Source organism: Ictalurus furcatus, chromosome 3 (genome assembly GCF_023375685.1).
Source record: "Ictalurus furcatus strain D&B chromosome 3, Billie_1.0, whole genome shotgun sequence".
NCBI classification, from domain to species: Eukaryota; Metazoa; Chordata; class Actinopteri; order Siluriformes; family Ictaluridae; genus Ictalurus; species Ictalurus furcatus.
The window spans coordinates 8,366,648-8,393,055 of record NC_071257.1 but is presented as its reverse complement, the minus strand read 5'-3'; the positions used below and the strand labels follow the sequence as shown (position 1 = coordinate 8,393,055).

At 39.7% G+C, this 26,408-nt stretch overlaps 2 protein-coding genes across 6 annotated transcripts in view; one reads left to right on the top strand and one right to left on the bottom strand.

The window, feature by feature from the left end:
- Positions 1-2,659: 2,659 nt before the first annotated feature.
- On the bottom strand, positions 2,660-13,170 carry LOC128605323 (zinc finger CCCH domain-containing protein 6). Of its 2 annotated transcripts, none has more exons than XM_053620629.1 (12): positions 12,409-13,170; positions 9,647-9,863; positions 9,423-9,545; positions 9,102-9,315; positions 8,711-8,862; positions 8,220-8,348; positions 8,013-8,127; positions 7,780-7,889; positions 7,472-7,689; positions 6,949-7,346; positions 5,306-5,494; positions 2,660-5,208 (listed from the first exon to the last, which is right to left on the bottom strand). In XM_053620629.1, exons 1-12 carry the CDS (start codon positions 12,492-12,494, stop codon positions 3,716-3,718), a joined length of 3,444 nt encoding a protein of 1,147 aa, XP_053476604.1. In that variant the 5' UTR covers positions 12,495-13,170; the 3' UTR covers positions 2,660-3,715. The 2 variants fall into 2 exon arrangements, with proteins under 2 accessions (XP_053476604.1, XP_053476603.1); XM_053620628.1 differs by having other exon boundaries at positions 2,661-5,208; positions 5,306-5,497.
- Positions 13,171-14,843: 1,673 nt separating this feature from the next.
- LOC128605322 (fibulin-7) overlaps positions 14,844-26,408 on the top strand; it is a 31,659-nt gene continuing 20,094 nt past the window's right edge. The window contains exons 1-3 of one of the 4 annotated variants that reach the window (XM_053620623.1): positions 14,844-15,887; positions 23,488-23,650; positions 25,694-25,870. In XM_053620623.1, coding sequence (XP_053476598.1) covers positions 15,810-15,887; positions 23,488-23,650; positions 25,694-25,870 — 418 coding nt within the window. In that variant the 5' untranslated portion in view covers positions 14,844-15,809. The remainder of the gene's footprint in view (positions 15,888-23,487; positions 23,651-25,693; positions 25,871-26,408) is intronic. The other 3 variants (XM_053620625.1, XM_053620626.1, XM_053620627.1) reach the window with 3 other exon arrangements.

The following is a 26,408-nucleotide window of genomic DNA, read 5'->3' as shown; positions in this document are numbered from 1 at the left end:
CAAGGGGTACGAGCTGCAGAAACTGCATGCATAAAGGTAAAATCATATAAAGGTAATGAACTCTAATACTATTATATCACAAGAGTAATCAAATAATCAAATTTTTATGTGGAGAACTAGTCAACTCCAAAATAATTGGCACCCATCCCTGAGTAAAATACTTTAAACATTACACAAACAGCTAGAGAACGTTCTTACCCTTGCCCTTCATAAAAATGTTAATACTATTCTCTCATTTAGCATAATTATGGACACCTGTAAAATATTTTTAAAACAATATATTACTTTTTAAATTGTTCTTAGTCTTCAGGAACTCTACAACTTAAAAATTGGTTTTGACGATGTTCTTTTTATATGGGGTATAAAAATGTAAAATTTTAACGCGACATGCCTTTATCATCCATCACCATAGAGAAAACAAAAGAGCTTTCAACACAAAAGACAGTGGTTGTTGGTCATTGCTAGGAAGTAGATGCATGATGATATGCAGTACCAGATACCAAGATATTTTATCCCAAAATCTGGTTGCCTGGAGGTTAACATGCATAAATGTTTGCGGGACACAAAACCCAATGAACATTTCAGGCTCCAGATTTGAAACCTATTAAACACTTGTGTTACAAATTGAAGAGTGCAGACTATATGTGCAAATCTAAGAATGTAAATAAGCTTGAAATGTTTAAAAAAAATTCTCTCCAGTCTTGTTAGACCTTATAAGCAGATGTTCAGTGCACCTTATACTCTAACGGCAAAGCTTCACCATTAGAGGTAGAGGTGCTTATCATTATGGAACCAGGAACGCCTGCAATTCATGCAATTAGTAGCCAATCATGTTGCAGCATCCCAATGCACAAAATCATGCAGCTACAGGTCAAGAACTTCAGGTATTGTTCACATCAAACATCAGAATGTGGAAAAAGTGACTTGGTTGTTGTTGTTTCTAGATGGGTTGGTTTGAGTATTTCAGAAAGTGATCTCCTGGGATGTCCATGAACAACGGCCTCTAGAGTTTACAGAGAATGGTACAGAATGGAACGAAAAACATTTAACATCCAGTGAGCAGCGGTTCTGTTGGCAGAAATGCCTTGTTGATGAGAAAAGAGAGGTGATTGGCCAGACTGGTTCAAGCTGACAGGAAGGCTACAGCAACTCAAATGACTAATCTTTATAACAGTGAGCATCTCAGACATATTGAACCTTGTCGAGATGAGTTACAACAGCAGAAGACCACACTGACTTCCACTTTCGTCAGACAAGCACAAGAATCTGAGACTATAGTAGGCACTGGCTCACCAAATCTGGGCAATTGGAAAATGACCAGGTGTTTTCAACTGTCCAATCTGGTAAACCTGTGCCCAATGTAGCCTCTGATTCCTGTTCCATACACCTCAAGGTTTGACAAGTGCGTTTTGTGATGCTTTTCTGCTCACCACCATTGTAAAGAGTGGCTATTTGATATACTATAGCCTTCATATCGACTTAAACCAGTCTGACCATTGCCCTTCAACAAGAGAGGTCTGCAGCAACTGTCATTGGGTGTTGTTTTTGGCACCATTTTGTGTAAACTTTAGAGACTGCTGTACCTGAAAATCCCAGGAGATCAGCAGTTTCTGAAATACTGAAACCAGCCCATGTGGCACCAATACCCATGACAAAAAGTCACCGACATACATTTTTATGAGGTTCCTCATAAAGTGCAAGCTGAGAGTATGAACACACTGAAAGACTGAATACACTGAAAACATACAGTGCCCTCCACTAATATTGGCACCCTTGGTAAATATGAGCAAATGAGGCTGTGAAAAAATTGTCTTTATTGTTTAACCTTTAGATATTTTGTTCTTAAAAAACTCACAAAAATACTCTGCTCATAGGGATATTAATATATCATGGATATTTGTTTTTAGATGAGAGTAGAGGCTTTTTTTTCTTGAAACCCTTCCAAACAACTTGTGGTGATGTAGGTGACTTCAGATTGTAGTTTTGTAGACTTTCTGACCCCAAGACGCAACTTCTGCAATTCTCTAGCTGTGATCTCCTTAGAGATTTTTTTGGCCACTTGAACCATCCTCTTCACAGTGCTTTGATACAATATAGACACACATCCAATTCCAGGTTGATTCATAACATTTCCAGTTTACTGGAACGTCTTAATTATTGACCTGATGGTGGAAATGTGCATTTTCAATGCTTGTGCTATTTTCTTATAGCCACTTCCTATTTTGTGAAGCTCAATAACCTGTGGCCTCACATCACAGCTATATTCCTTGGTCTTACCCATTGTTATGAATGACTAAGGGAAATTGGCCTGTGTGTTACCTCATATTTATACTCCTGTGAAATAGGAAGTCATGTTTGACCAATTTCCTGTTCCTAGTGTATCAGGTGTACTAATTTTTTTTTTAAATATTAAAGGGAATATACCTCAAATATATTTTTCTCATATGAATTCATAGGGGTGCCGATAATTGTGGCACACCTATATTTCACATAGATATTTTTTATTTGATAAACCTGAGGTGTTTGCAATTGTTTGAGTATTTTTGTGAATTTTTTTGGACAAAAGATAAAGACAGCCTTCTTTGCTCATATTTACCAAGGGTGCCAATATTAGTGGAGGCCACTGTACTTTCTATTATTTTGCATTTTCTGTGGTATGTATTGAATTTAGCCAGTCTACATAACCTGACTTGCATGTTCTTTTCACTGTGGAAGGGCTTGAGACAACCTGAGCCCAACTCTGAAGCAGCAAAGGCAGCTTCTCTATGCATACAGTGGAAAAAGAACCTCCTCATCCACCGGACACAAGAACAGCTGAACCCTGAGACAGATGACCTGGGTCTCCGCAAAACTTCACTACACCACGCAACACCAAGCCTTGCACCACCCGTCAGTGTGCTTGAAAGATATAAATGAAGCTTCTGTAATGAAGGACAATAACACAGAAAAAGGAATGATGATTATGTCTACACCTATGTGAAAAGTCACAGCATTTGCAATTTATTTAAGACAATATAAAAGTAATGTGATGGACAATCTATCAATGTCCTTACTCACACAGGTAACCAAAACAATTCAGTACAAAGATACGGAAAAACACATAAAACAATAAAACCATTAACTGAAATGTCTGTAAAATAAAGTGCTACAAGATTTCATAAACTCCACCTTATCGGGGGGGTATTCTCTAGATGAATTTTGGTCTTTAATTTTTCTTGCTTGAGTCTCTTCAGCACAAAGTATCACAAACGAGTGAAAAGTAATCTAGTCGCAGTACATTAGCCACATGTTCACATATACTTTTAAATAATTACAAGCTTAGCACAGCATTACTTCATAAAATGTCTTGGCATAATTTTACACCTTTATGTAATACATAGATCTAAGATATTTAAATGTTATACTTTAAGTAACACTATACATTATTTTAACCACACAGTGAGACTTCCCCTCAAACAGCCTCTGTATTAATAGCTGTACACCTGCAAATGATCTAGCTAACCGCATTTATTCTCAGTAAATCTCAGTACGTTCATGCTTGGTGCTAATTTAAATTGATGACTGATAATGGTAATTATTATACAATATGTTAGCTGGTCAAGTGGCATGGTCAAGTGTATGTACAAAACAAATATAAATAAATATGAAATATATATGTATATACAGTGACGTGTGAATTCTTAACAGAGACTGACGGGTCTCAGCACAGGAGTGTTTACTGACAGAATGGTGACGCTGTGGGGTCAAAGGTCTTAAATACATCCCTTAATGGCCTTTCCTTCTTTTCCGCTTCATTGTCATCATCTAGTTCTTCCTCCTGGGCTCCAGTAGCCTGTCCAGTAGGTCTGTTCTGTCGGCTGTCTGTGTAAGCTGGGCGAATGAGCCCCGCTAATTGCTGGATTGGTAGGTTGTGCATGGCGGGAGCTGCTGCATGCACAGGGGAGCAAGAAGGAGCTGCCATCGCTATAGGCATGCACTGACCTGGCTGAGAACCATTGGTCTGGTTTTCTGAGACTTCACATAAATCTTCGCTCTTCTTTTCAGTCACCACTGGTGAAGGCAGCTGTGACAGTGGAAGGCTTTCACATTTCACCATCTGCTTTAAGATGGCTGCATTTTTCACGGGCTCCTCTGGCTCCCGTTTTGGCAAAAGCAAGGTGTGGTTACGTGGATCATACAAGCTAATGCCCCCAAGCAGTGTGGTGGGGCTTTCCAGTCCGCTACCTGTGGAAGATGCCAAGCGAGGGGCGTATGGGGGCAATTTCTCTGAATCAGACCTAGCTGAAGTGTCAGACTGACGAGCTGCACCTCGCTGTAATCTTGGATCTGAAACCCCTGCACCACAGGGACTTTCTCTCTTGACAGTGAGCTTTGAATCCAGGCTACCAGACCGACTGATCCTGGCCTCTCCAGCTTTATGAGTCCGGGGATCTGTTGGTTTCTCAGGGTTAAGTCGAGGCTGCAGACTCCTCCCATGGGGGATGCCTAGCACATCCACATCATCTCTAAGACGGGCAGCTGCCAGGCGTGGGTCTGGAGGAGACAGGGCAGAGGAGGTATGGTCTGAAGAGGTGGAGAGGTTGCGGTTCAACTGGGCATCTGCGATAAGGGGTGGCAGAGGAAGATTAATAGAGGGTTCCTGCTTGGGAATCAGCAGTGGAATGAGATCCTCGGGTGCCCACACAACATTGTGAGCGAAGGCTGGCCGCTGAAGGAGGATGTCCACCCGGATGTGGCTAAACTGTTTGATTTGGCAGCGAGGGTCACGCAGCATAGCTCCTGGACCAGGATCAAGTGGGATTAGAGCAGCTCGCTCCCTCAGCTCACGCTCTCCCTCGTCATCCTCTTCCCCAGCAGAAGGCTTCTGAGCCACAGAGGAGCTAGGGTGTGGGTGGTGGTGAGGACCTGCCTTGGAGTGCATAGGCTCTATAGGCTTAGCCTTGTGGGTGTCTCGGGCTAATCTGGGGTCAATTACAGCTTCAGCTTCTCTCCTGGTGTCTTGAATGTGCTGTCGAGGGTCAACCAGAGCCCTTTCCTTGTGAAGCCTGGGGTCAATCAAGGGGGCCGCGGGCACGCCAGACTGCTGAAGCTTAGCCTGTTGGGACTGTTGTGTCTGCAGCATTTCATTCTGCTTTTTGAGAGTCTTTAAGATAGCTGTTACACTACTGCCATCCTCATCATCACTGGAATACCAATTTGTGGTTTCATCTGAAACAAGGAATACATTTTTACCGATAAAATGCACCGCAAGATTGTATATGTAAATAAACAGATGTGTATGTACACAGTGTATTTCCTCCCTCACCTTTGTCTCTGCTGAGTGGTGTAGAGTCCTGTCTCTCAGTTCTGTGGGAGTCAGTGGCCTGTTGATTTTGATTCAGGTGAAGAAGCAGAGCTTTCTGAACAGCTGGCAAAATGTCCTGCATGCCGCTGTGGGACTCGGCACTGCCTCCCTGGTGCTGCTGGGAGTCCTGCATGGACCCTGACTGGCCTCCTTCTGGGGAAAGGAGAAGATTTGGAGCACTGTATGTATTCGGTAAACTCGTTCAATCTCAAATTAAATTATACTCACCCCCTGTGATTAGAGGACAGTTTAATGTTAATCTTATAGTCCAACTATTCAAATCTTCATAAAGGTGGTTCCCACAGATTTGATATATACTCGGTTGGTGATTTTTATGATTAGTAACATATAGATATTACCTTTTAGTGGGATACTTATTTGTTGTCATGAATTTTTTTTCCATCTTCATTAAAACATTAAACATACAGAGCTCCATATCATTTTGTGGCTATTTGACTGATAAATAAAATGGTTTGTACAGATTCTTCATAATGAAATACAGGACTTTCAAGGACTTTTCAAGCACTACTTTTTCGTTTTCAAGGACTATACAAGAGGTGTCCAACCATCCATTTTCTGTACCACTTGTCCAATACAGGGTCATGGGGAGACTGGAGCCTATACTGGAGCTTCTTTACCACTTGTGGACTGACTAAACACTTATGCGTATTTGCTGCCCCCATCAGTTACGGAAGAATTGCAACCTCGGTAACTTCATTACCAACAGTACCTACGCTACTGCTGAAAAACAAGTACCGTCATGTTTTAAGAATGTTGGACTTGGTACCAAAGTATCGGTTCTCATTACATCCCTACTCTAACATCAAAAACTTGTGTGTCATCCTCGAGTGACCTATTCGACAGCGGGTGTAGATGATCTGGTCCCAGCAATTTGAAAACAGAGAAACGTTTTGCTGTTATACGATAATAATGCACGTCAGGGATAATAATGCACTGTTTATGAGGTTCTTTGGTCTAAATGTGTCTTAAAAACTCCAAAACCCATAAGTCCACAGTCAGATCACATCACCACCCCTACCCACCTGGGGTGCTGTGATTACTCATGATTGGTGGAAATACCCAGCCTGAGCCAGAAAGGAGCACAGACATGTGTAGCTAAAGTATTTCTGTTTTTGGGATACTGTCATCACCAATGAATTTAAATCAAAACTCTTTTAGTTCAATTTCAGATCTATGCCCCATAAATAAACATGCTTTCATAATATAGCCTCATCATGGAATTTTTAAATTCAATTCTCTCTTATAGACAGTCACTTTGTAACTTATTAACGCTGCCAACTGCCTTTACTAACATATTTGTAGCCAAGACCAATCTCTAGACTCATAATTCAGAGTATTTTGATGCTATTTTTCTTATTTGTACAATACATAAATGTATGTTCAACTTAAATATTACTTTTTGTAAAATATCACGTTGTTTAAAATGACACCTTTTTAGTTTTCCTTTCCAAACAGAGCAACATCATGTGGTTTTATTTACGTGTTACTTGTTGCTGACAAATGGCCTATTGCCGAGCTCTTTCTAAAAGAAAAGGGAAATGTAAAAAATATAAAATATAATTCCAATCAAGTTTCATTCCTACCTGCTAAACCAAGTGGCTGGACACTGAACAAGCTTTTGAAAAACTCTGAGGGCATCTGACTGATAGCCAAAGGCGTGAATGGTGCCCCCTGCTGGTTCATCTGAGGACTTGTATTCTGATGGAAGACTGGGGGCAGACCTTGCAGTCCTGTGGGTGGCATGGGAATGCCCTGGCCAAAGCCCTGAGGTGGCGCTTGTGTTGGAGGGCTCTGGGGAAGGCCTGAGCCTGGGAAGTGAAGAGCAGGACCACCCATGGATCCAGGGGAGCCTGGAGGTGCCAATATAGATTGACTATGGCCTGGGGACATCATGTTTCCAGTTTCCATGTCCTCCTCAGCAGAGCATCCACTACCCTGAAACTGTCCGGATGGGGGAGAAGTGCTATTGTAGAAATTGGGCCTAAAATAGAAAATAAGCATCATCACAAAAAATAATATAATTAATTGTAATACTGGCATGTTTACAATGTTGGAAGTCCCAACAGTTCATTCTAATTTATCACAGGCATCTAGAAAACAAAATACCTTAGAGCAATCTTATGCGCCAGGTCCACAGTTGGCTGGACTTTGATTTCAAATAGGGAAGGGATCTTCTTGCTGCCATCCTGGGGACTCCCTGAGCCAGGTGTTGGTAAGAGCCCTACACCAGGAGGTGGTTTAGGCAAAGGAACTATGCCTTGCTTCCTCAGGTCCTCCAGCTCCTGCTCTTCCTCATTGGCATGCTCCTCATCAGTGTTCAAAATCTAAAAATGTAACATAGTATACAAGCAAATGTCAATGGTCAATCATTTTAGAGAGTACATCAACAAACGGTAAGATGCACAAACTCTTACCTTGTCTAACAATTCTTTTGTAACCTCAGTTAAAGGATCGTGAGAGAATTTGCAGTGGTCTCCTTGGTAGCACTTTGCTCCAGTGTGGAAGAACTTGCAGGGATATTCATGTGAAATACTAAGTAAAGGGGCAATACGAAGAAAGGAAAAAGGCACAACTCTATGTTTATTTCAAAAACCCCAATAGAAGTGACACTAAATGAATAGCTCTGCTGATGTTTCTTAAAGGATATTGTGCATGTAGATGCAGTTCTCTCCTTTAGTACAGTATCCCTGGACATAGAACTTGCAAAGTTCTTTCTTCTTCTCTGGGATTACATTGTCATGTTCAAACTTGCATTGATCCCCCTGTGAAAAGCCAATCACAGTCGGTAACATATAAAAGCCAAGTCAGGAAACATGCCATGCACATCTCATACATGTAAAATGCAAAGACTTACTTTAATGCATCTACCCTCGATGAAATATTTACAGATGTTTCTCCCATTGTGCTCAACCGTGTGTTGATTGATGAACTCTTGACTCATGATCGGGCGTTTTTTCTGGAAACATTGTTGGCCTTGCAGTTCCTGCAGGGTCATGAATATACTTTTTAAACCTCCTATTATGTTATGGGTCAATTTGACCCATTTCCACACTTGAGATGTCAGAAATACTGGTTAATCTCTCTTTTTCTCTTTGAATTTTTCTTTACTTTCCTCATTTAAGCTCATGAATTTATATGCAAATATTTCTTCTTATAGCTTGTCTCGGACAAGCCGTAATAAAGGTTTATAGTTTTAAGCTGTTTGCTGTTTTTGTGTGTATTTAAACTGTGGGAGTCACTTTGACCCATAACATAATGGATGTAATTTTGTTTCCCAACATAATAGGAGGGTTAAACACAGTTACTGAATAGGAAATGCTATCAAATGCCATTAGAGAGCCTCACCCCTTTCGATCCACCTCCACCTTCTCCTGGCTCTCCACCTCTGCCCCGGCCACGGCCCCAGTTTTTGCCCTTCAGTTTCTTGTTTTTGTTTAGCATACCACGCCCCCTGCCCATGCTTCCTCCACCCCGCCCTCGACCACGTGGGCCACTAACTGAAACAGTTGAGTGAAAGAGAAATGGAAATGAAAATGAAAATAATGAAAACAAATCTGTTGGACATCAGACAATAATGTGCTGTGGACTGACTTGCTATTATTAGATATTCAATATGATCTGAAAGCATTCATAATGATGAAGGTAAACCTTGGCCAGACCTTAAAATGGACAGGTAAACTCGAAAGTGATAAAATGCTGAAAGTGAAATTACAAGAACAGTTAAACTTTCACATACATTGCAGCCCTTTCATGCAGGACTTTGACCCCTGCTCTTTAGATGCACCTGCTTTGCTGGATGTGGTGACCTCTTTGGCTTGTTTGTATTTGGAAAGTTCCTCACAGAAGTCATCCTGATCTTCATCATAATCATATTTCTCTTCGCTCTCACTGTTTTTGCGCTGTGTTGATCTCGGGGGTTTTCCGTGACCTCCACTAGGTTCGTGTTCATGCTAGACACAAGCAGGTACACGACAACAAGTGGTTAGACAGGGGACAGACGCAATTTGTCTTCTAAATCTAAATGTAATAACTGACTTCTAAGTGAACTGAAATGTACCTGTGCAAACCGACCATCGTAGTCCCGGTAAGAGCTTTTGCTCTTTTTGCTCTTGTGTCTGTCTTGATGCTCATGATCAGTATTGTAACTGTCAGAACTAGAACCACTGGATGGGGAGTGGTGCTGAGAGACAGCAATAAGAAATGAGAAATCAGAAAAGTGCCAGAGGCAACACCTTTACAAAGAGCCTATGTTGTTTTTAGAGAAGGAAGTTGTGAATATACCTTCTGTCTGTCCCTTCGCCTTCTTTTTGACTTTCGTTTCTCTTTGATTTTCCTGTGTCTCTTATGAGCGTGCCGGTGCGATTTGTCGTCCTTCTCCCGTACTTTTTCCTTTTCTCTGTCTTTTTCTAAATCTTCAGGCTCCACCTTGGTTTCCTTTTCTTCTTCAATCCCAATCCCTTCGTCGTCAATTTCTCCATCCTCCAATTCACGTTCCTCCCTTTAAAAAAATCAAGTGTTTTCAACAAACATATTGAGGAACAGTACTTCACCAATTATATTGTGGGTCAAACAAATAACACTTGTGCATGCATAGTCCAGCAAACTACTAGGGTGTCAATACAACTGCAGCAGTCAGTAAGAGTTGGGCCAGTACTAAAACAGAAAATGAAATGTAAGTTTTACTACAATATCTTTTAAATCATTCTTACAATATTATGTTCTAAAGCATTCTCAAACTGTCATGTCAACATAACAGCCTAGGGAGCTGTCTTGGAGGAAATAGCTCAGCTTTAACTGGGTGTCCAAAATGAAAGTCATCTGGAAGACTGTGGTCCAGATGTGGACCCAGCAAAGTTTTTCAGCCGAGTGAACTGAGCGCTTGAAAATACTGTAGCATCAAGTCGATCGACGTATGAGGGAGGACAAAAAAAAGACAACAACTGTCCACTTTTCTAAACGTGATTTTCACATGGCTTCCTCAGGTTACAGCATATCCAATCACACTATACAGTATATGGCCAAAAGTTTGTGGACACCTCACCATTACACTCGTATGTTCTTGTTGAACATCCCATTCTGAAATTAGTCCCCTCTTTGTTGTTATAACAACCTCCGCTCTTTTTTGGATTTTGGAGTGTGGCTGTGGGGATTTGCCCATTCAGCTACAAGAGCATTACTGTGGTCAGGCGCTGATGTCAGGTGAGGAGGCCTGGAGTGCGGTCTACATTCCAATTGATACCAAAGGTGTTCAGTGGGGTTGAATTCAGGGTTCTGTGCAGGCCACTCCAGTTCTTCCACTCCAACCTCGGTAAACCATGTCTTCATGGACCTCGATTCGTGCACGGGGCATTGTCATGCTGGAACATGTTTGGGCCTCTTAGTTCCAGTGAAGGGAAGACATCCTATAGTCGTGTGCTTCCAAATTTGAGGCAACAGTTTACGGAAGGGTCACGTGGGTGTGATGGTAAGACGTCCACATACTATAGGCCATATTGTGTACAGGACCAGAGACTAGCTACAGGGCTAGAGTACATAGGTGAGCACGTGTTTAAACATTTTTATTTAACCATCTCTGACCTGTTTATGGAAGTAATATGTTTATGGCATGGCATGTTTAAAAAAAATAATAATAATTTTTTTAAGACTTTAGTTTTAAAACATGTCTCTCATCTCTTTAGAGTCTGTGTCACACTAGTCAAAATCGAAAAGTGAAACAAAACAATCACTTTGAATTGATGACAAAAGTAACTATGCATACGCTGTGACGACACTTCAATCTCTGTAATTTATTCAGAGATCACTTATCCCCTCTATAGTATAATTACTAAAGAGATCTCTCAGCAACATGTCTGGAAAGCTCATCTCGTCTGAATAGACCTTTAGAAATCCCTATTAATAAATTAACAGGAATTTATAGACTCCTTCGTTAGGTTATTTATTCATAACAAATGAATGAATGAATAAATAAATAGGTCTAGCATTACCTGAAGTAATTCTAAAGCCGGGTGCACACTGTGCGATTTTTAATAGTCTTTTGCGACTGTTTCTTGTCAGACTGTACGAACATGATCACGGCTGTAAGACACGTCACACCGTAGGATCTCAGTTGTCATTAATGTCAGACTGTACGACAGTCAAGACGTGAAAAACAGATGCATGCAAGAAGACTCGTGCGGAGTAGGAGAAGCCACACTACAGGACACTGCCAGACTTTAATCGGAGGAAAAATTTGATCGCAACGGCCATTAATCGTCTGCCGGGGAACATGTCACACTAGCGGTCAAAGACTACAGATCTTTTAGGATTCTCAAAATTTGTCTCAGACGACCAAATCGTGGCCAAAATCGTACAGCATGAACCCAGCTTCAGACACGAGATACACATTTGAACTGTAACTTATTTGTTTGATCAAAACCTTACTTTCCTTCATCACCTACATTACTATCAGGACACATACTAACCCCTCACAACTCATTTCTTTAATTAAAGACAGGACATTTCACTGCCATATACAGTACAGGGAACTCCTCCTGGACTTTTCCCTGCATCAGAGGGCGGTCCTGGAAAAGGGAGGGGCTAATCTGATCCGAGGTACGTCAGTGGGAGGGGTTTCCACACGTCATCAAATATTCAAACAGCTCAGAACCAGCTCATAGCAAAACACTGTAACGAGCAGTTTATTGCCCGTCCTGCGCAACGGCACCTATTCTGTTGATTAAGTACAAAATCATTATAAATAAGGGGGAAAGCAATGGGGGGGAAAAATGGACCAGACGAGCAGGGCGGGAACACATGAACCACTGGCTTTGAGAAGCTGACAGCTGTGCTAGGAAAATGAACGTGCATGCAGTAAAAGATGGACTGGGGCAGGCCTGTTGCAATGAGCTACGAAATCAAGCCAATACCCTAAACGTTGGAAAACTCGAGTGAAATGAAAAGGGAAAATGAAAACAGCCACTGAAAAAAATAATATATATATATATATATATATATATATGTACAAATAAAATCCTGCACAGAAGCAGATAAGAACATTACTCGACCTTTCATCCCCTGCCAGCTCAGAGTCTGTCATGTTTTTGTCAAGGACGGGGTTTGGGGGACAGGAGAAGAGGCTCACAAAAGCCATGATGGTTAGAAACGGATTTGCCCTTCTCCGCAACAAGAGTGAGATGCATTCAGTCACTCATGGAGACGTTGGCTTGTTGTGAGAGATGATGACGGATTGTATTAGCTAGTCTGAAAAAAACACTCACGGATACACGTCTCAACAATGAGACGGTTAACAGACATTATCCTCTCTCATGTCAATGCTGATATTTTTACGCTGTGAACACAGCTTTGATACCGCAGGTTTGTTAACGTCCCGTCGGCTGACAGCTGTCTTGGTGCGATACTGCAGACGGAGTGTGGAACAGAAATTATGATTTTCGTTGCAATCTGTATCTCCTTCAGACATGGCGCCCGTTAAGAGTTTTGCGCAAAATGGCTGCGAAGACGACAGACAAGAATAAAGTTCCCGCCCACTTATAGTTCGACCAATCGGAATCCCGGCTCGTGTTGAAGCGCACCGAAACACTCGTCTGATTAGTCAGAGTACTGGCGCCCTGGAGTTTGTCACCATTTTGCCTCATAGTATTGGATGTTAGTGCTGTCAATCACACGTTCATACTTAGAACAGAAACCAGCCAATATCAATTCCCAGCTGTGCTCTGAGCTATAACCTACAAAATCTTCCCCCTCTGTTTTAAACATATTCTTGGACAGTACTCTCAAATGTGTTGTTTTATATTTGTAGTTGAAATTATTCTATAATAAAGTACTTTTTTCGACAGTGTGCCTTGTATAAAATGCGTGTGACTCTACTTTTTTGGCACTAGGGGTCACCCGTTTCAAACCAGCTACAAGAATGTGGCCAAGTGCGGGTGCCAATAATTTTTCACATCAAAGAAATTGGTTTGATATTATAATGACAGTCGCTAATAATAGCCCTTCTTTATCGTTCTTCAAATATAGTTCATTAACAGTTCATGCGGTACCAGTTTACTGTTAGAAATCCGTGTGCAGTATTGAGTCGGGTCATGTGACCAATTAAACCCCTACTCAATTTAAGATTGTGGTTGAATGTGTACCTTTAATATATGAGCCAACTTTAAGTTGGTCACGTGGCCTAAATTCTGTACGGTTAGTTTACATTTCGTCTGATGTTCCTTCATACTGAGGGAACACTTTTTACGTCTCTCTCTGTCTGTCTCTCTGTGTCTGTCTGTCTCTCTGTGTCTGTCTGTCTCTCTCTCTCTCTCTCTCTCTCTCCCTCTCTGTCTGTCTCTCTCTCTCTCTGTCTGTCTCTCTCTCTCTCTGTGTCTCTCTCTCTCTGGGCAGCACTGAGTTTTTAAATAAAAATTGGGAGGGTATTGTTGAACAGGTGAAGGGCAGACTGAGCAGGTGAAAGTGGCTGGTCCCAAATATGACTTACAGGGGACGAACGATGATTATCAACAACTTGGCAGCATCAACCCTGTGGCACAAGCTGGCATGTGTGGATCCGCTGCCAAACCTGCTCTCAAACATCCAGGCTCTGCTAGTGGACTTCTTCTGGGATAGACTACACTGGATCCCTCAAAGTGTCCTTTATCTGCCCAAGGAGGAGGGGGGGCAGAGGCTGGTCCACATAGCCAGCAGAACTACAACCTTTCGACTCCAGCTCATCCAGAGACTCCTTACTGGACCCAGGAGTTTGGTATGGAGAGCAGCAGCCTATAGGCTGTTGCACACAGTAGGAGGACTGGGGTTGGACAGAACTTTGTTTTTAATGGACACAAGAACACTAGACTTTGCTGGATTACCAGTTTTTTGTCGTGGGCTTTTCAAAATATGGAACCTTTATAAAAAAACAAATCAAGGGGTGCAGAACACCACACTGGCTGCTGGAGGAACCCCTGGTTCATGGTGGGCGATTGGACATCTCTGGTGTGACCACTCCTTCATTATCTAGGGTTCTGGTCTCCTCAGGGATTGTGACACTCTGGCAGCTGGTTCATCACAGGGGCAGGCCTGTCACAGGCAGAGGACTTAGCAGCACACCTGGGACTACGGTCCCTACGTGTTGTAAATAAGCTCCTACATCGCTGGAGGTCCACCCTAACGTCAGAGGAGCATGCTCAGCTGATGGACAACAAAACAAGCGAGACTGGTCCTATAGAGGAAGAACCTTTTCCCCAGCTGGGCATCATTCCAGACCTAGACGGGTGTGGGGGCCCCCTCCTGGAGTTCAGAGGCGACATGAACATTGAGACAGTGTCCGGTAAGCTTCTGTACAAAGCCTGTGTGAAAGTTTTAAATAAGAAAAAACTGAATGGGAGAGTGGACACCCCATGACGAAGTGTACTGGGTTTTAATGATGATATTAAACCAAAGTGGAGGGCACTATACAAACCACCATTAACCAAAAAATTTGCTGACCTCCAGTGGAGGATTTTACATGGAATTGTTTCTGTAAATTCTTTTATCTCCATTTGAAACCCTGAGGTCACACAGGAATGTCCATTTTGTTCACAGAGAGAGACTGTTTTTCATGCTTTTATACATTGCTCCAGGTTGCAGCCATTGTTTGTGTTTTAAAAAAAACAACTTGAGGTCATTTTATGTGGATTTTACTTTTCAGATTTTTATCTTTGGTTTTAAGTACGTTAGAAGAAACAGGTTCAAGTGATCAATTTTATCTTTGGCCAGGCAAAAATGGCAACATACCTGAGCAGGAAAAACAAAGTTGCACAAAACACAGACTGTGATGCCATAAAAGTTCTTTCCAGACTGATAAAATCATGAATTCTGATTGATTTTAACTTTTACAGAAGTATGGGGGACTTAGAGATGTTCAAGGCAGTGTGGTGTTGTGAGGAGGCTCTGTGTTCTGTAGTGGAGGGAGAACTTTGTTTTACACCAGCATTAGGCTGATAATGTTCATAACAACTGTTCGTTGTTGCTTTTATTTATTTATTTATTTAATTTATTTATGGGGGTTTTTTTTTTTAATGCTCCTTTAAATATTTATTTATTTATATACTGAGTCACCTTGACTTTAATATGTATAGTGTGACTTTTGTTAAATGAAAGATTTTTCTCTGTCTGTCTGTTTCTCTCTCTCTCTCTCTCTCTCTCTCTCTCTCTCTCTCTCTGTGTGTGTGTGTGTGTGTGTGTGTGTGTATTAGAGGACCGGTGAATCCTGCACACTGCTGAAACTCCAGCAGGTTGCGTCTCCATCGCCTCTTTGACAAGAGAACAACATCTGCACATCATCTGGAAAAAAAGAGTACAAAAAAAGGCACGAGCGCTGTGTGAAGCTGTGGATTACAGTGCGTCTGTCTTGGCACTTTGGACTCGAAAACACTCAAAGTCTCTCATCAGACCCCGAGACAAGAGCTCAGGCAGTGGATTTGGGAGAATGACTCTCTCACATCAGTACCGTGCTGTTTTGTTTCTGTCGCTGTTGGCTTTACATAGCTGTAACGACGGGATGCAGGTCAGTGAAACATCTTTCTCTGCCTGCACGTGCGCGAGCGCGCGTGTGTTAAAATGCTTTAGTTACTTTATTCACAAGCTATATGTCAATAATCATGATTACCGCTCTTAAATGTTCCCTGTTGAACCATACAGGTGTTCTTTCAGAAATGTTTGGAAGCTAAGAACTCCAAAAACTCTCCTTAACCGAGCAAGTGTCTGGTAACATCTCCAAATGATGAATTTCTTAATATCTAGAACCTGTTTGTCTTGGTACACTTTTTGAAAATGTTTCTTAACAGGTTCTTTAGGAGTTTATTTGATGATTACATATTCTTAGACTCATAAAAGGGTTCAACTTGGAACCGTTTCTGATCCCCTCTAAGCGTTTAGATGAACCCTACAACAGGTTTTGTTTGTTTGTTTGTTTGTTTTTTAACTCTTGGGAAAGTCGTGGGGTTCACCTAAAACCTAGAGACAGCGAAAGAGCCCTCAAGGGTTCTACATTTTTTAAGCATGTAGGCTGTCTATATTTTGGTAGCAGTGATCCTTTCTGACTGTAGTCTTCAGCTGATGTAGAGCCTCACACTCTTAGAAAAAAGATTAAATAGAGCAACCTGGAGTTCTTTGGTTTGTACATCTGGTGAGCTTTTAAAAGTTAGGTGTTTAAGCTTGTCTGAGGTGTACCTTTGAGAATAGATTTCATTAGTAAGCTGGAACAGTTACCCATTCCTCAATCACCCTTTAAAGAAGTCAACCAAGTACCATACCTAATATCATACCCAAAGTGATTAGATGAAGATGTACAATGTATTTTGAACCATTACGCATTTCAATTACAAATGCAATAAAGAATCTCTCTCTCGCTCTCTCTCGCTCTCTCTCGCTCTCTCTCGCACGCTGTACAATTGACACATTATGTCTTTTTGCCATATGTTACGAATCTATAAATAAGTGGATGTTTAACTGCAGCCGGTATATACAGAATTTATAAACTAACTATTCAGTGTATATATATAAAACCTGTAGTGCTTACGAAGGTGTAAAATCCAGATGTTTCACCATTTGCCATGGCTAAGTGAATATCCTGCAAGGATTTGAAATTCCAGATGTTGATCACCGACTGTAAATGCCAACCTTTTCTATTTTTATAATGATAATGAAGCATTGTAATTCAATGCCACTGCATTCTCTTCCTCTGTGTCTTCCTGCCATGAAAAATATACAAGAGACCAGTTTCTACTCCTGAAGACATCTGTGCAACAGCTTTTGGCTTAGCTATCACCCATCCCTGGTAGATAAAATGAGAGGCAGGGAGAGAAAGAGACTTGTGATACTTGCTGGCCATGAACTTTCTTGGGCTCAGGGCCTTGTTGATATTAGACCCTGATTGTTCATGTTCATGCTCTGGGGAGTCACTGTCCTTGCATGTGGTGGTGTCCAGATGACTCTGAGGTGACCATCTGGTTGAACTTGAGATTTCAAATCCCATTCCAGTTAGTCTAAAGGTGTATCAGTTCCTTATGACATCGTGACATATACGTTATACAGGTGAGTCTCATTGATTCTTACTCATGTAAGTAAATGTGGTTCTTTGAAGCCGTGATAACTGCCAGGTTTCCTTGTCATTCTGGAATTCACAGAGAAGTTTCCAGGTAAAGATGGCTCTATGACCGCAGTATTTATTGCAAACACTGAATCATACATCACTATGTGGGCACCTAAAAGTGTTATTCAGGGTGTATATTAAAACAAATCCTAGTAGAAGCCATCACACTTCTGTTAAAAATGATAAACTCCTCCCATAGGATTAGCTATATACTAGAACCATTGATTAAAAGAAGCCTGACCTTGACCTAAACAAATCTCTTCTTTATCTTAAAGGTAATAGAAAAGGCTGTAGCTCAACACCTGATCTAATATGAATCACATGCCTGAAATCATCATTATACTGAAAAAGTTCTGGTTAAAGTAGTTTAGTTGTCAGTTTTATTAAATAGCTTTTCTCTTAGGAAAAGGTGCAGATCTGGGGGTTTCATTGGCATAGAGAGTTTTGGAAGACGGGAATGTTTTGAAGCTGTCTCACTCTCTGTCATGCAATTACTCTGGTTTGTTGATGGTGGAGTGGCAGGACGTGTCATGTCCCAGGGTTCCCTCATGCTTGTGTTACTTTCTGTCTCTCCCCAATAATTATGCTGTCATAGCTAAGACTTGCCAGAGTCCGTGCTTACACTATAAGCCCAATGTGTACACTTTTAAACAACTGTAGGATAAGCGCATAACTAATAATTAGGGATGGCAGGATACCTCTTTTTCTTTTCCAATATCGATACCAACATTGTTACCTGGAGTATCAGCCGATACCGATAGCCGTTCTTTAAAAACTACTAAGCATTGCGGGGTTTGTTTTTTTTTTTACCTAAAGCACTTAACAGTTAAACTCTTTCACACAAAATCACTTACATTATAAATGTAATAAATAGAATAAAATCAATCCTAACAAAAGAAAAAAAAAATTTATATGTAAACATTTCCAGTTCCAAAAAGAATTTTCTTTTTTGTTAGAGGATCCGATATCTGCTATGTTTTCTTTGATGTCCAATCCACAATTTTTTTCACAGTATTGGCCCAGTACCGGCATTGAGTATCAGATCAGTGCCATCTCTACTAATAATCAGTAAAAAACTAATAATCTCTCTCTCTCTCTCTCTCTCTCTCTCTCTCTCTCTCTCTCTCGAGCTGCATGTGATGCCCCCGCCTGATCCTAACACACTTCTACAGCTGTGGCTCCTTTCACCCTCCTGACATGACTAATTCATGCTGATAATTCATCTGCTTGGAGTTTCTGCACTTGCATGCTATCTCTTGTGCTATTGTGAATGGTCCCACATGGATACTCTAAAGATTTGCGTTTCCTCCAAAAACTATTTATGCCCAAATGGATAATCTCACCTTGATACTGTAGATTTTAAGTTCTAAGAACTGCTGCTGTAATTATAAACACTTTCCTTTGCTCATCCCAGGACTCATATTTAAAATATACTCATATTGTACTGTCATTTCAGTACATTAGTACTGTTTGCCTTTACTCTTGTATACTCATGTATGCTGTAATGATTTATAATTCCACTATCACCCAGAATAACACACACACAAAAATACATGGTTTCCTTTATTGGCTACCAATTCTCAATTATTTTTGGAATTAAATATGACATCTTGAATTCTGTGAACAAAGATTAGTCTGTTGTGTGGATAGTGTGCATTTTTTTGCCTTGTGGCTTGCATGAGAATAGACATACCCATAGCCTACAGAATCGGCAAGCCTTGACCAACCAGCGAATCATGTTATTTAACTGTCTAAAATGATTTTACTATTCATTCTTGAAAAGAAACATGAAGAAATGTAACACCTTTCTTCTAATACCAGCTAGACAGCTAGCAGAAGCAAGCTAGATATCTAAGAACAGCCACCAAATCAGCACATAGTTTTCAACAAACTTCAAAGACAACATTAAGATATTCCTCATGCTTGAATAGTGGCAAGTGATATATATATATATATTTTTTTTTAAACATAGCTGATTTGATTTAGTTGGTAATTAGACCAGTCAGCTAATTCTTGTCTTTTCAGTAAAAGGATAGCAAGACCTAACCTAGACTACTTGAAACTAGCCAGGTACTAGCTAGCATTGTTGTGTAGCTAACAGGAAATTTGTATTAGTAGGTCACATGATTTCATATGGAATCACAAATCTTCTTTAGAAGCTAATTATAAATATATATTACTGGTATATTTCTGTCGTCCATTTTATTTTCTTCATGCAATGCAGCATTTTTTATTTTTACTTAAGTGTGTAATTATGTTGTGGGTTTATTATAATATACTGCATGTTATTTACACAGTAACATTTTTGTGGAAAAAAAAGACTTTGTCATTATTTTTTTAACAAATTGTTGCACTGTCTATACATTAACAACATTCTAAAAATAGTCGTATGAGTATTGATGGGTAAAGAAATAGTTGTGTTTAAGGTGTAAATAAAATAAATAAAAGAATTCTTCAGCTAAAAGCATTTCATTTTGTTAAAATTGGGACATTTTGCTCAAAGCAGTAAAATGAAGATACTTGATTATCTGTATACAATAGGCTTTTTGAGTTTGCCCAATATAATTATATTCATGAACTGAGTGAGGTTGAAGTTGATTCAGTTTTTACATCAATGTATGTTTCTTATGTATGTCGATGAGATGTGTAAAAATGTGTAACAATGTGTGGGAAAATTAATCGTCCTCTCAAAAAAACAGAAAAGGATCTGATTATAATTAATAACAACTAATACCAATAACTTGTTCAGCCAAAACTACCTTAAAACTACAGCTCCCTCCAAAAGTATTGGAACAGCAAGGCCAATTCTATTGTTTTTGCTATACATTGAAGAAATTTGGGTTTGAGATTTAAAAAAAATTATTATGAGACAATAGATCAGAATTTCAGATTTCATTTCCTCATATTTACATGTAGATGAGCTAATCAACTTAGAACATGGCACCTTTACATTTGAACCCATTTTTTCAAGTGATCAAAAATATTGGAACGTGTGACTGATTAGTGTTTCTTGTTGCCCAGGTGTGCCCTGTTAAATTGTTTAAATAATTAATAGCACTGAATGTCTACTCTTGGTTTGAGCCCTGGGTTTCACCTGTGGAGACTACATTTGTTGTTAAAAAAGATGAACCAACCTGAAGATCAGAGAGCTGTCTATGGGAGAAAAGCAAGCCATTGTGAAGCTGGGAAGAGAGGGAAAATCTATCTTAGCCAGTGCACAAGCATTGAGCATAACCAATATGACAATTTGGAATGTCCTGAAAAAGAAAGAAACCACTGGTGTACTAACAACCCGACATGGAACAGGTCGGCCAAGGAAAACAACAGCAGTTGATGACAGAAACATTGTGAGAGCTATGAAGAAAAACCAAAAAATGACAGTCAGTGATGTCACCGACAACCATCACAGGGCAGGGGTGAAGGTATCACAATCCACCATTCAAAGAAGACTTCAAGTGCAGAAATATGTGCAGACTTCAAGTGCAGAAATAAGATGCGAACCACTCATCAGCAGTAAGAATTGGAAAGCCAGATTAGAATTGGCAAAGAAATACAGAGATGAGCCACAAAAGTTCTGGAACCTGAAAAGTAATGGATCTGCTCATGATCCAAAACATACAAGCTCATCTGTGAAACTTGGTGGAGGTAGTGTCTTGGCATGAGCTTGCATGGCTATTTCTGGAACAGGCTCATTCATCTTTATTGATGATGCAACACATAATGTTAGAAGCAGAATGAATACAGAAGTCTACAGAAAAAATCTGTCTTCCAATTTACAGAGAAATGCATCCAACCTAACTGGGAGGAACTTCATCATGCAGCAAGACCATGATCCAAAACACATTGCGAACACAACATGGACTTCATCGGTGGGGTGGGGGGTGGGGGGTTGGGGGGGTGTAAGGATTTACAGGGGAGTGTAAGATTGACTTGGACTGACCAAGTCACCAGACCTTAACCCAGTTGAGCATGCATTTCACCTCACACGGGCAGAACATGCAAGCTTCATGCACACAGGGCAGACGCGGGAATCAAGCCCCCAACTCTGGAGGTGCAAGACAAACATGCTAAGCTCTGCCTTACTTAATATTTTCTACCTTTTATCTATCTTATTAATAGGGCTGGAAAATACTTAAGTAAATGTACTTTGTTACTATACTTAAATAATATTTTATTGTGTTTATACTTGAGTATTGAAATTTATTATATACTATAATATACTTGTACTCAGAATTTTAGTTTACTACATTTTACTCCTTTAAATTTTATTTAAACTTTCAAAGAACTAATAACATGAGGAATGTCTTAACGTGGTCTTTGAAGTTTGTTGGAAACAGTGTGCTAATTTGGTGGCTAGCTTGTTTGTGCTAGCTGGTGTTAGCTAGCTGGTGTTAGAAAATATGTGTTCGGACTCAATTTCTACATGCTTCTTTTCAAAATTTAATAATAAAATAATTTTGGACTTTAAGATTAATAAACTGAAATTCACTGGCTGGTCAAGGCTTGTAGATTCTGTCGGCTACAACTATGTCTATTCTCATGCAATCCACGGAGCAGAAAGTATGTACCCAACACGCTATGCTCACAACAGACTAATCTTTTTTCACAGAATTGAAGATGTCACATTTAATTCCAAATGTAATCAGGAAATTGACACGAGTTCCACCTAATAAGGAAAAGAAGTTGTCACTGCATTGAAGAAGGTCGGTCCCCTTACAAGCCTGGTATCTGGTTCCTCTCAAAGTTTCTTGCTCATGTTGTCTCACTCTTGCCTCTGGCTTGCTCATTAGGCATTCCCTCCACGATTTTGCAGAAATTAATGCAAAATCAAGCAAACTCCGCAATATTCTGAGGAGCTTGCAATTTTTCAAAATTACCACAGAATTTCCGCAGATTTGGGACAAGACACGTCATGTGACTTCATCACAACACGCATTCAGCCAAAGCCCTCTTCAATTCACGTCCGTCATACATGAGTACAGCTAAAAGGTCTCGTTTACCAACAAACATCACTGTGAAAGATCATGCAAAACAATTTGGTGCAATTGCGAGGTCGCCAATTCGAGTAGATTTCAAAAAAACTCTGCATGTGATGCAATTTGCATCGCAAAAAAAACAAACCACAGTAAAATCAAGCATTTTTGGCCTCATCAATCACAAAAAACCTCTGCGAAATTATGTATGGACTGATTAGAGATCTACAGTTGGGTTTTGAAAAGCTTCTTTGTGACACTGTTAAAAGTGCACAATTATTCCTGCCTCCTAGGATTGGCTAGTAGATATTACCTGACCTGTGAAATGAGAAAGCAGAACAATATGTATGCATATATATTTTAAAAGTTAATATAAAGAAAAAAACAAAAAAAGCAAACAAATAATAAAAAAAAGGTATCCTGAAGATTCCAGATCAAAGAGACATGATGAAGTAACTTTGTTTTCTTACGTGGATATGACCGAGTTATTTATGGAGCTGTTTTAATAAGGACAGTGAAACACGGGATTATTTCAAAATGATAAAATACATACTTGTATGTCCAAATGAACTCTAATTTAATTCATATCATTAGTCATATTACAGTCATCCTGTAATCTTTATTCCTAAGAGTCTATACAGCCAAAATAATTAGTCCGATTATAGTTAGTGTACATTTGGTAATGAATAAGTGGCCACAGATGTAGCAACATTTGCAGCTGCTAATTTTCAGGCTCATTAAGTTTAACCTTGGGCAAACTTGGGCAAACACTGTAATCCTCACCTTGTTCTTCTTTTACTGTACAGAACCACCATTCTCACCCATTTTAGAAAAGAATCAGTCACATCTGGATGTAATCAATCGTATGTGCTGCTTCTTAGGTATCAAAGCTAACCAATGCTTTATTGGGAGTTTTGGTGGTTTTTCCACAGCTTCCATGTCATGAGGATGCCTTTAATTAAGGTATTGGCTTTGAAGCAAATGGCAGCCTGTAGATTATCTGTTGCCTGATTATATTTATGTGGTTGTTAATATCTCAGGGCTGCACAGACAAGCAGAGAGTGATGAGTGTGCTTCGCCAGATGGAGAAATTCTTAAAGGGGCAGGAGATCCGTTTTACAGAGGGTCTCAGAATAATGAAATCCAAGCTTACCAGCCTTCAGAACTCTGTGTCCAAGTTTCCACAAGCAGACCAATCTTCACGTATGTATTCAATGTTAATGTGCATGTTATTATATTGTGTGAATGAAATCTTGATAATGGGGTCATAGAACACTAAATGTAGAGTTAATGATTTCAAAATGTGAAGACATCTATACATAATACAGGTGTAATGCGATGCCTGTATCTGTATCCGTTTAGTGCTCAAAATGTTCGTAGCTGTATTCGAATTCAGATTTAAACTGCAAGTTGGCATGGTTTGTACTAGAAGGTGTTTTTTGAGGGGTGGGGGGTTTGGGTATAGTTTTTTTTTTACTTATTTATTTTTAAAATGTGTATGATAAAGTCCCCATGAAGTCAAATTGAAGTTTTGTGGCTTTTAGAATGAATACAGTATGCCAGCCTTAAGGTTATCTATAAGCTAGTGTGCTCCAAAACAATGAGAAAATTCGCATTTAGAAGATATATGCGATACGGATCAACGATGTTGATGACATCATTCTGCATTTCAGCTTCACTTCAGAATCTGAATTGTCCCATCCCCAACATTATACAAATCCATGGTACCAACTGTCAATTATGGCTTATCCCGAGCTGAATGCTATTGGCAATTTAGAAAGGGGGAGGAGCCATTCGAAATGTCCCACCCTGACTTCCTGTTTTAGTGGAAATTATGTCAACACCTTGAATAACACTGTGCATTGCATGGCACTTCATGGGAACTACTGTATTACCCTAGTACTGTACCCCTGAACCACTCGAAAACACTGAAAAAAAACCCCAAGTCATTCTACAAAATTATCACAAATTATAGCAACAAATAGCAATGTGCAGTACATCTTCTGTCTGCTGTGACCGAGCAAGCAAGCTAACTGTGTTTGAAAAGAACAATGTCTTTCCTTAATCAAGAAACTGTCATTTAGGCTACAGTTGACAGCAATAGCCATCTAATAATATTCAACCAGTTTTACTTTATTTTGTGGATTTATTACGTTGCAGAAAAGTCAGAAAATTTTGCTGGACACACTATCTGAACCTATTATAAAACCGGGATGCATTTACAGTGTTGCTGAGAGTCAAAATAGGATCCTTTAATTAGTGTTATTATAATACCCGTCTGATTATCTGAAAACATTTTGTTTTAATAATGCTGGTGAACGATAATTTGAGCACAATGAAAAACACATGCAATTAACCTACAAGTTTTACAATCATTTTAAATGAATGAAGCTATCATTTTTTAGAGAGCCCTGCAGAGATATGCAGCTCTGTGCACAGTATGTGGTCTATATGAGCTATTTCGAGCAACAGCTTAATACATGAAAGCATATTTCCTTTATTTGTACAGAAATATAGGAGAAATGTGATTTTATATTGGAGCAAAGTAAGGCAGGTTAAAACTAAATACTTCCTGTCCCATTAGTATCATTTTAATAAACTTGCTCTTTTTTTTTTATTTTTAAGTTCCATGAGCAGGGTTGCCAGCAGGTTCCTGCATCACTGTTAACTGTTTTCCCCCAAATAGCTGAGAAAATGTTCCTATGCCTGAACATTCAGGGCTGCTTTTTAACCATGGAGATGGAATCAACAACCATGCCACAATCAAAGTCTCTTAAATCACAAACTTTTCCCAATCTGGTGCCATTTGTATGACATTAACTGTAGCCCTTGACCTGTATCTAAATGATTTTGTGTTGCACTTCTGCCACATGATTGGTTGATTGGATAATTTCATGAATGAGAAGGTGTACAGGTGTTCCTATTAAAGTGAATGGTGAGTGTATGCTTGCATTGGGAAATTAGTCAAGTTTGATTACTACTGGGTAACACTACAAAACCGTACTTATTTTTTATAACAATATTCCCAGTGTCTTCTTTTTTGTATTCACATAGGAGTTTGGTATTTTATGCCATTTTGACTAACATTCTAATACAGATGGCTATATTCAATAAGGCATTGTAGGCAAGACAGGCATGGAGCTAAAAAAAAAAAAATAAGAATAATAAAAAAAAAACCTCCAACAGTACTACATACCATCCATTCCCATCTACCTTCCTTTTCTTTTCTTTTCTCTGTATTTGTAGCCTCATCCACTTGTCCTGCTCTGGAAGCTCCAACTCATGGGAAGAAGTTTGGCTCCAAGTACCTAGTTGGACATGAAGTGCACTTCACATGTTCTTCAGGTTATCATTTGGTGGGCTCAGGAACTCGCGTGTGCCAAGAGAATGGCAGCTGGAGTGGAGTCAGTGCACTCTGTAAAGGTCTGTACTAATATCACCTCATTCAATATGAGATTAGCATAATTATGGAAATAAAAGTATTACTATGCAAAAACATTGACGAGAATCAAAGCACATACAAGTAAGATGACAGCCTTTATCCTTTACCGATGAAACTTTTTCGCTTATGCCATTTCTCTGATGAACTCCATACTGAAATTGTTCCTAACTGACATTTTCAAGTTCTGTATTGCTGTAAAAGCAGCAAGAAAAATTACAATTTGCAAGACAGGGAGAGTAATGATTGTGGATGGAGACTGTAGTTGGAGCATTTGAACAAAGGCTGTATTAAAAAAATATATATCTTTCCCACTAAAGTTTTTTTTTTTTAAAAAGAGCTGAAATTAGCTTCTAACAAGCAGATTTAGGGAAAGCTTTTTAATATGGTTGTGTTAATTCTATATTTGAACGTGTTTAATATTTTCAGTTCAAGAGTAATTCACAAAGTGTTTTAGCAGTAAAAGTGGAGTTAATGAAAAGTATTTTAAAAAGATATCGTCTTGATTGCCAGGTGTGTTTA

What these genes read in the sequence shown, in the direction of transcription:
- LOC128605323 (XM_053620628.1), bottom strand. Translation starts at nt 12,494, where the DNA reads ATGGCTTTTGTGAGCCTCTTCTCCTGTCCCCCAAACCCCGTCCTTGAC. An exon ending in GAGCTGGCAGGGGATGAAAG is followed by an intron (nt 9,864 to 12,408) that starts GTCGAGTAATGT and finishes ATTTTTTTAAAG; the next exon opens with GGAGGAACGTGAATTGGAGG. An exon ending in GAACTGCATCTACATGCACA is followed by an intron (nt 7,890 to 8,012) that starts ATATCCTTTAAG and finishes TTAGTATTTCAC; the next exon opens with ATGAATATCCCTGCAAGTTC.